We start from the raw sequence: 10,371 nt of genomic DNA, 5'->3' as shown, positions 1-10,371 counted from the left end.
ATCCCTGCAGACAGGGCCACCCCCCCTCTGTGTGGTCAGCTCTCTCACCTAGGTTGAGACACCAGTGGATCCCTGCAGACAGGGCCACCCCCCCCCCCTCTGTGTGGTCAGCTCTCTCATGCACTCATAACTACTGAGCTAAGCATCCACAGTGCAATGGAAGCAACACTCCTGCTCAGGAGACCTGCGGTCCTGTACCACCTTAGCTAACTTGCTTTGTGTATGGACAAGTCACCTCCCCAATCCCTCCTTTTCCTGTAAAAGAAAGAAGCCATAGCAAATGCATACATGGAGGTACTAATGTTTTGCTCAGGCTAATACATACACACAATTGTGTCAAAGAAAGCAATGTCCCTTACATTCTATAAAACACAAGGACAGGAACTGAGGAGATGGCTCAGCAGGGTAAAGTTCTTGCCACAAAAGTGCAATGACCAGAGTTCAATACTAGGTAGTATGGTGACCCATCTGTAAGCTCAGCATGTGGGAGGCAGAGACAGGGATGCCCTGAGAGAGCTGGCTAACCAAAGCAGCCAAAATGTCCAGTGAGATACCTTGCCTCAAAATACAAAGTGGAGAGTGACTGATGTCAACCCTGGACCTCTACAAACACACACAAGTACATAAGCCCGCTCCTTTCCTGCAACTGTGACTACATATTCATATGCAGCAAAAGAGCCCAACGGTAACCCTACAAGGTCAGTATAATTTTTCTTTAACAAACCCACACACCATGCTCTTGGGTGCATCCTGCTTTCTTCCTAAGCATCTTTCTCTTAACCCTGTGCTTAACTCCATGAGTTTTTAACAAACTACATGTTTACACACACATGTGCACATGCATACATGTATGTGTAGCCAACGCAATTTCCTCTCTTTACGTTAGACGGCCACCATTCTTCCCATTTTGCTGATCATTCAGTTACCCTGAACCAAATTTTGTCCAGTTCTCTGAGGCAGGATCTCATTATACAGTCAGGTTGATCTCAAATTCAGGGACTTCCTGCTTCAGTCTCAAGTGCTGTGCTTACAGGCATGGGCCACCTCACCCAGCACACAACTCCCACAAGACTTCTCTTCACCTCACAGGCACACTAGGAAAGCTGGTACTGGAGTACACACGTGGGAGCGCACATCATGGACAGAGAAAAATGTTTTAGCACTGTTTTCAGAATTATAGCACAAAGTAAAAGAAACAGCTTTTCCCAGAAGACCAGCTCTATCTGCCGAGGCCTTTGATTTCTTTACGCGATTAATTGCACACAGCTCTGAGCTGTTACTTAAAGCACTCAGTCAAAAAGGGTGGGTGACCATTTGGCACAGATGCCATGGTGATATTGCTGCACTATTTAACAGGCAAGTCCAGAAGCTCTTCAGAGTTTCCTGCCCAGGGCAGTTGAGAGAGGCACACCCGACCCACTCAGCATCCCCCCCAGAGGTGAGTGTAGTGCCTGATACATTCTTCTGGCCCCCCTGGGCCTCCACTAAGAAGCACTCAGTTGAGGTACGCCTACAGTCGCCTTTCTCTCACCTGGAAGACTGGTTTCTTCTCCTGTTCTTCTCCATCACACAGCAGTCAGTCCTCTCTCAGTTACATCATGCCATCTCTTCTATTCAAAGCCTTGGCGAAGTGCTTAGTTTTACCTGAGTGGATGCCAAAGCTATCAAGATGTCTTGCAGAGCCCTAAATACCCAAGTGTTCTATCTTTCGCCCATCTCTTCTCTGTAGTCATAGGGAGCACCTAGCTATCCTTCAAATGCCAGGGTGTGCTCTCACCTTACTGCATGCCCTGTCAGGATGCTCTTCTCCCAGGTCTAAATCTCTACCTGCCAAGGGATCTAACCTGACTACCCTATTTATACTGCAATCTACCCCAAGCCACAATACCCTCTCCGGTTTACTTTCCCACCACCTCTCACCTTGTAGCACTCTAGATAACTCACTAGTGTCCTGTTGCCTATTGAATATTGTTCCCACAGGGAGCCCATAAGTGCAGACACTGACTATTCAGCAATGTAAACCAAGCATGGGCCCCCGAACACAGTGTGTGCTCAGCAATTAGCGCCTGAATGAACTTCAGACTAGAACCTAAAGTCTACACCATGAAGAGACTGGAGGCCAGTAGTGGACAATTCAAACAGCCAAATGCACAGGGTCTGACAACACTCTTATATGGTGGCAGATGCCAAGGAGCACAGGTGACCTTTGTGCTGTACCACAAGTCACAGGTATGGAGGAGGAAGAAGGGGCACACACCCTGCCTTCAACTCTCCTAAGGTGAACTGATACTGGCCCTGGCTTGTCTTTCTCCTGTGGCTTTAGAAGTCAGGACTCAGGAATGTGAAAACGCAGGTTCTTGTGACTATAGAACCAGAGGCCAATGCAGCTTTCAAAGCTCAACTCCCTCTCCCCGATTAAGCACTCGCACAAGTCAAAACTGGATGACCACTCTGTGCCAGCAGTTCTCACCATGCCTATAACCGAGTCCCTGGAGCTCCTAACGCTGCAGCTGCCACCCACTAGTAGATTGGCCCAGACAGCACCGGTTTCAAAAGTCCCCAATGTGCAGCCAGGACTGGAAGTGGCTGATGAAGACCAACTTCATCATACAGATCAAAAATATAGCCCAAGGCTAGAGAGACAGCATGCGCTTCTCTTTCAGAGGGCCCTGAGGAGTTTGGTTCCCAGAACCGGGGCCAGGCAACTCACAACTGCCCGAAACTCCAAATTCCAGGGCATCCAACGCCCTCTTCAGGACTCCACAGGCACTGCATACACATGTACCCCATCCCACGTACACTGTCACCTGATTCTCAGGAAGACAAGAGGCATGGAGGAAACTTTACCTTACAGTTTAGTAATTTATAAACATAACGAGTTAAATGCACGGAGTTCAAAGTGTACAGGGTTCTGGGAAGCTGAGCGTCACCGCAAACCAGTCAGAGTGTCCGGGGGGCGGATGACCAGAGCACTACTACTTACTAAGTTCCCAGGGGATTGCATGTCGCCAGCCTGGTAACGAGTGTGACACTTCTTGACCTCTATGCCTCAGGCAACGTCATTTAACCTCTGCACCTAACACATATTGGATGCTGTGAAATTAAATCGGATAATGAACATAATCTAACTCAAGGATATGAGAAATGCCAGTCACATATCAAAGCCACCCCTTTTACGTATAGAATTCAGTGCTTTTAGTATAGTCACAAAACTCTGCAATGATCAGCACTAAGTCAAAAACACGCTTTTCATGTTCTGATGAGGAAATTCCATCTCCTTAGCAGCCTCTCCATCAGCCTCGGGGACCACTAATCCATACTCTGCCGCTATGGATTGAATTGTTCTAGATATCTCCACAAAGCACAATGACACAAAAGCTCTGGGCACAGCGGTGGCATGGTGGGTTCGCCCTGGCAGAGCTTGCACATACTTGTTTAGAGCCGAGTCACCCAGAGTCTGCTGAATCACCTGCCCACTGGTTCTGGAGTTGCTCTCATCCATGGGCTATCGTGCACAACACTGCTTGAGCATTTATAAGGATGCCATGCCTGGACATGCTTTCTCCACTGAACACACCTAGCAGTGCAGGAACCTGGGTGCACGGTAGCTTTAAGTATAACTTGTTCACTGTTGTTGCTTTCAGATGAGTTCCAATGTGCATGTAATGTATTTATAATGCAATTCAGTCACTTTCATCCCCTCCCCATTACCCTTTCTCAGCCCTTCCCACTCTCACTGAGCCAACCTTCTTCCCGACAGTCTCTATCCCATTTTCATGGCTGATTTGGGGTTTTGTTGTTATTCTGTGGCTTCTTTTCTGACTCACAGAGTTTAATTAGGGCTGCATGCATAAGCATGGGTGGAAGGTTACTTACTGGGCAACTTTAATAGCAGTTATATCGCAGAAGAAAATGACTCCTGCTTCCCAGCAACCATTAACTGCCAATAGCTCCTAAGGTAGGTGAGGCTTCATGAATGCCTCTCCCACCCATAATGGACCATGGATGGACCCTTCTCTTATGCCTAATTTTAGGCTTTCAGAAAGCCTACTGTGTGACTGAGTAGACAGCTTAGCCATTGGAGTGGCTGCAGTGCAAATAGAAGGCCCCGAGTGTCTCCCCACACCCAAGTAAAAAGCCAGGTATGAAGGCATGTGCTTGTCAGCAGAGCCTAATCAGCAAGGTCCCGGGGTCCAGTGAGAAACTGTCTCAAGATACAAGGTGATGGCTCTGAGGAACAACAGCCAAGGTCGACCCTTGACCTCTTCATGTATCTATATCTCACCTCCATATACGTATCTACACACCTGCATATACACACAACAGAAATAAAACAGAAGAGGAAGGGAGGAGGCGGCAGCTGCTGAGGAAGATGTAGCTTGCTGGAGTGCACACCAGAAAGGCTGCAGGTTCTCAGGGCGCAGAGGAAGCAGGCTGCCCTAGAAGGACCTGATGGCACAGCACACAGTCACACAGAGCTCTGCTCTGTAGGGACAGACTTGAAACTCTGCAAGATGTCCTACTTCTTAAGACCTGCACTTCCCTGGCTATATCGCTTGCTTCTCCTAGGAGGAGGTGGTTATTTTGTTCGTAACACAGACCTCGGTCCTCTTAACATGAAAGTAAACTAATGCCGAAATCTTGGGTTTTAGCCGGAAGCACAGCAGTGTCCCAGGACTGCAGAGAAAACGAGATGATGGTAAAGAGCCACGCAAATCCGCATGTGCCTCTGCCTCACATGTAAAGAACACCGCTCCACTGACTGAACACACAGGATGCAGAAATACGTCTGCATGAAGATGTAGTCCTAGTTTGCTCTGCATTGCTGTGACAAGCGTCAGGACCAAGTCAACTCTGGAGAGGAAAGGGTTTCTTTTAGCTTAGAGTTGACAGAAAACCAACCTGTGCAGAAGCCAAGTCTGCTCAGTATGTACATTTACACGCATCCGAGACCTCCGACTACCCAAACCAGCCCCTGCTTTGTTACATCACTGCCATAAGCTAGGCACCCCTCCCGGAGACCTTATCCTCTCTACATTACATGAAACAGCTAACACAGTGAGACTGCTAAGGGGTCCCTCTTACAGTGGTATAGGAAACAGTGACAAGAAAAAGAATATATGGTGGGTGGGTGTGTGTGCGTGCGTGCGTGCGCGTGTGTGTGTGTGGGGGGGGCACTGAATACACATAGATTCATTCATTCAGATGGACACGTTCCTTCTAACCATTTCCAATGTGCCGTTTTGTTAACTCAAGGACATGGGAGACCATAACTTCACTGGGAGGCTGCACAGCTATAAATGTGAATTATAAGCCATCGTTTCTTTAACGTATGAAATGGGGGTCAGAGTTTAAAAAAAAAAAAAAAGATTAAAGCCAAAAAAGCTTCACTGAATTTCTAGCTATTTCAAGAAATTTATAACAGGCAGTACTGAACAGAACTTTATTCTAAATAGATCGAGTTTATGGACCATATCTTAAACTTAGTTTTACATTGTACACAGTCTGACAAATGCTCAACGGAGAAGTGATGAAGGAATGGATGAGCATGGATGAATGGAAAGGATCCATCAGATAGAGCAGACTCTCCCTGACATGAAAGTGGGGAAGACGAAGGAGAAAGGGGAAGGAAGGAGTGGAAACTTCCTTCTTGTACAAAAAGGGGCTTTGCCAAGCACAAGGGTTAGATGAGAGGTCAGGGTACCAAGCATCCTAGCAACAACTGGGATGAGCCCTCAGCACCTCCCAAGCTGGCCACCCACTTCCCTTTCCCTCAGGGAAGACAGGCTAGGCCAACTGTAAAATACAGGCTTCCTTTATTCCCTTCTGCAGTGCTTCACCTACCACAGCACACTTGCTCAGGCACTATACTCTTGGGGACTGAAGTGCAGTCCCCAGACCTTGAAGCTAAGTCCTAACCTCTAATACAGTGAAATGTACCATTATCTGGAAACAGGGAAACGAATACGGGTCATGTGGCCATAGGATGGGCCCTAATTTAATGTCACTACTGGCCTTATAGGACAGGAGATATGAACAAAGACATGTGTACAGGGAGAGACAATGGAAAGACTAAAAGTAACAGTGTCTCAGTCAAAGAACTGCAGACAACAGAACCAAGGCTGGGCAATCCTTCTCTAGCATCTCTGGAGGGAGGGGACCCTGGCACCCCAAGGGTAGGACTCTGACCTTTTTCTAAAACAGTGAGGTCATAATTCCCCACCGTTCTATGCCATCAGCTTATTCCCGAACACTGAGCAAGCTCATGCAGGCTCCAAGAGCCAGTGTCAGCCAACTACAGTCTACATGTCAGACCTAGCCTTCCACCTCAGTCACTGCAATCACTTCCCGAGAGGCCCAACAGTCCCCCTCAGGCTGCTGCAGCAGCTCAGGTCTCTCTGACCTGGGGCTCCACTTCTGCCTCCCACACTCCACCCTAATGCCAACCTGTGGAGATCCCCCCTCCAGGGTCTCGTCACTTGCTTGCTACAGCAGAGAGCCCACATCTCCTGCCTGGTGTTCTGAAACCTATGGGAGCTCCCGGGCTATGGGAGACTCGCCTAGGGGCTGTGTAACATAAATCCCTTGCTCTTGGAGCCATGCCTCCTCCAGCTACGAATTCTCCCCTTTCAATGTTGAGCATCCCATGAAGAATGGTACGAGAATCCATGCTCTCTTGGAAGCTCTCTCTCCATCAGGACTAATGCAACAGCTGCATATGTGACTGTGTTCATCACACCACCCTGCTTGCCTGCCTGGCATCTCACAGTGCACACAAAGCCCACTCACATAAAGAGCCCAGAAAGGGCAAAGACAGAGAGTGCTACAAAGAATCCCACAGCTAGGCGAGCAAGCCCTTTCATTATAAAGCTCATATCTTAAAATTCTGCGGCTGGAGAGATGGCTCAGTGGTTAAGAGCACTGACTGCTCTGCCAGAGGTTGAGTTCACACATGGTGGCTCACAACCATGTGTAATGGGATCCGATGCACTCTTCTAGTATGTATCTGAAGATAGCTGCAGTGTACTCCAATAAATAAAAAAATAAATAAATCTTAAAGAAAGGACCCAATTGAATATGCAAAAATTCTTTAAAAATTTTTTAGGTCTTCTTAAAGCCAAAGACAATAATGTGAGGCCTACTGTAACATTCACATAATCGCTGAATTACCTACTCAACACACACTAAACATCCCAACATCTGGCTCTTCCTTCAACTGAAGATTTGAGAGTTGGAACAAAAACTCCATAGTCTACTAATGGCTCCACATATATCCAGATAATTTAAAACATGTCATGGGGTCAAGGTAACGCTGTCGGGCTGGAGAGATGGCTCAGCGGTTAAGAGCACTGACTGCCCTTTCAAAGGTCCTGAGTTCAAATCCCAGCAACCACATGGTGGCTCACAACCATCCATAACAAGATCAGATACCCTCTTCTGGAGTGTCTGAAGACAGCTACAGTGTACTTAAAACATATAATAATAATAATAATAATAATAATAATAATAATAATAATAATAGGGACTGGAGAAATAGGCTCAGTGGTTAAGAGCACTGACTGCTCTTCCGAAGGTCATGAGTTCAAATCCCAGCAACCACATGGTGGCTCACAACCATCTGTAATGAGATCTGATGCCCTCTTCTGGGGTGTCTGAAGACAGCTACAGTATACTTACATATAATAATAAATAAATCTTAAATTAAAAAAAGAAAGGTAATGCTGTCTGGTTACTCACCACTCTTCATCACGACATTGGACCAGACATTGGCATTCAATGCTTGTACAATCCGCTTTACACCTGTAGATTCAGGGAAGTCATCTGTGGGGAAAGAAACACACAGATCTATATACGCACCTAGATGTACCTACACATTCATATTCATATACATACATATATATATATATATATATATATATATATATATGTGTGTGTGTGTGAAACTACACTTTCAAGTAACTTGGTTTAATTATCTTGTTTGTTTAGCTGTCACTTCATCGTGTACTATGTATAGCAATAAAGGAATAAAGCAAACACAGGGCTCAGAGATCCCGATAAAAACAGTCAGGACAGAAGGGAGTAGTGTGATCGAGCTATCTCCATCACTTCACCCATGGAATCTACTCATAATCTCCAGAAAATGCAAGTTCTTATTAAACAACCACAGGATAGCACAAAACCCAGTAATCTTGGGGCTGGAGAGCTGGCTCAGTGGTTAAGAGGGCTTGCTGCCTTTGCAGAGGTTTAATTCCCAAACCTATGTTAGGTGGGTCACTGCAGTTCAAGAGGATGAATGCCCTCTTCTGGCCTTGGAGGCACCTACAGATAAGTATATGCATTCATATACATATACATACATATACATAGAATTTTTTTAAAATAATGCTTTTTTTTTTAACAGACCCTCCCCCCAAAGACAAGATGGGCTGGAAAGATGGCTCAGCCGTTAAGAGCACTGGCTGCTCCTTCAAAGGACTGGACTATGATTTCCTTTATCAACATGGTAGCTCACAACCATCTGTGACCCAGTTCTAGGGGATCTGATGCCCTCTTCCAGCCTCCTTAGGCACAGGCACATGCACAGTGCACAGACACATATATACAGCCTAACATTCAAACACACAAAATAAAAAATACATCTTACCAAGAAAGGAAAGAAACGGAAGGTCCAGATAGCTGTGGAACAGAAGACAGGCAACACACAGCTGTCCTGGGGGAGGGGCGTGGGAGGCTCTGGGTTTATTTTTGGCTTGGGTGTCAAAAGGTCTGGCATGTTCCCAGAGATTTCTAGAAATTCAGCCTTAGCTCACTATGAATTTAAAAAGAGGAACATAAACTCCACACACACACACAGGCCTCGTCATCCTTGGCTGACAGTAGAGAAAACAGGGAGGTGACAATGGTTTTCAGCAGTGATCTCTTACTTTCATTTATTTAAGCACACGCCTGCATTTTCAAAAGTTCTAAAATGGGCCGTGGGAATCCATCGAACAAACTATGGCAGAGCTGCCAGGCAGTGGTGGTGCACGCCTTTAATCCCAGCACTTGGGAGGTAGAGACAGGCAGATTTCTGAGTTCGAGGCCAGCCTGGTCTACAGAGTTCCAGGACAGTCAGGGCTATACAGAGAAGCCCTGTCTCGAAAAAAACAAAACAAACAAACAAACAAAACAAACAAACAAACAATCAATGGCAGAGCTGGGAGGGTCACAGCATAGCAAAGGGTTCTGCTCAAAGCTTTTCAAACTGCCGGAGAAAATTAGTATTTGTAGGCTCTTGCTGTGATCAATCTAGGTTAGACCACAATCTTAGACCTGTTCTGCTCCCGACAGTACACTCACCGTCCTCCTCGGGCAGCTCCTCTGGGTTGAGTTCCACCAACTCAAAGCCATGTTTGATGCACCACTCTTGAGCCTGTTGTCGGTTTATTCCTAAAACAACACACAAAAGAATGCTAAGTAACCGACCTTCAACACCCTCAGACCTCAACGTTTCCCCCGAATGTCAATGGCATTGTAGAGGCATCTAAAATAAAGCTACAGAACGAAAATGACTGCAGCCTCAAAGTATGCTGAAAACAACTAACATGGCCACTGTGGGAGTATCCGAGAGTAACGGTGAGCGGAGCACATGGATGGACCCATCTTCATGGAAAGGTAAATCTGCAGGAAGATTGGGCCAGAGAGACTGTTCAGAGTTCAATTCCCAGCGACCACATGGTGGCTCACAACCATCTGTAATGGGACCTGATACCCCCTTCTGGGGTGTCTGAAGACAGCTGCAGTGCACTCACATACATAAAATAAATAAATCTTAAAACACGTCTGCAGGAAGGTCTCACCGTCTTCACACACTCGATCACAGACCAGGATCATCACCTCAGCTAGCCATGCTTCTGCCAGAGGAAGCCACGAGGAGACGCTGTCAAGACCTGATTTCTACGGGGTGGAAATGAACAAAAATAAAGAGACACAACTGAGGAACTCCGAGAACACAGAGGAGAAGCAGAAAGCTATGACAACGTCTGATTGAAGGCAGGCATCACAGAGCTTACCTGTGTGCTGTCAAAGTAAACTACAAACGCCTGGACTGACTCGGCAATCTCGGCAGTGACCAGGAACTTGCTTGGCACCACGCACAGGTTGACCTCTGCAGAATAGTACTTGTTATCGATGGTCCAGGGGTAAAACCTCACAGCATCGCTGGAAGTTGCTTCCACAACAGCATCTTCTGTCCCAAGGATATCTAAATAGACAACACAGTGACTCCATGGAAGGCACAGAACCTGATACACTGGCTACTTACACTCATATTTAGTGAGATAGCCAGATGACCCAAGGCCTCGGCTGCTTCCCTGTATACAATGGATCTAA

The 10,371-nt window shown here is 46.6% G+C and overlaps 1 protein-coding gene across 2 annotated transcripts in view; it reads right to left on the bottom strand.

The window, feature by feature from the left end:
• Aagab (alpha and gamma adaptin binding protein) overlaps positions 1-10,371 on the bottom strand; it is a 38,803-nt gene that overhangs the window by 15,261 nt on the left and 13,171 nt on the right. For both annotated transcript variants that reach the window (XM_021172068.2, XM_021172069.2), the window contains exons 2-5: positions 10,053-10,243; positions 9,840-9,936; positions 9,340-9,429; positions 7,738-7,821 (exon numbers count right to left, since the gene is read on the bottom strand). In XM_021172068.2, the coding sequence (XP_021027727.1) occupies positions 7,738-7,821; positions 9,340-9,429; positions 9,840-9,936; positions 10,053-10,243 (462 nt within the window). The remainder of the gene's footprint in view (positions 1-7,737; positions 7,822-9,339; positions 9,430-9,839; positions 9,937-10,052; positions 10,244-10,371) is intronic.

The sequence above is a fragment of the Mus caroli genome, chromosome 9 (genome assembly GCF_900094665.2).
Source record: "Mus caroli chromosome 9, CAROLI_EIJ_v1.1, whole genome shotgun sequence".
Lineage (NCBI taxonomy): Eukaryota > Metazoa > Chordata > Mammalia > Rodentia > Muridae > Mus > Mus caroli.
Note: the sequence above shows the minus strand (reverse complement) of the source record. Positions and strands in the feature narration are given on the sequence as shown.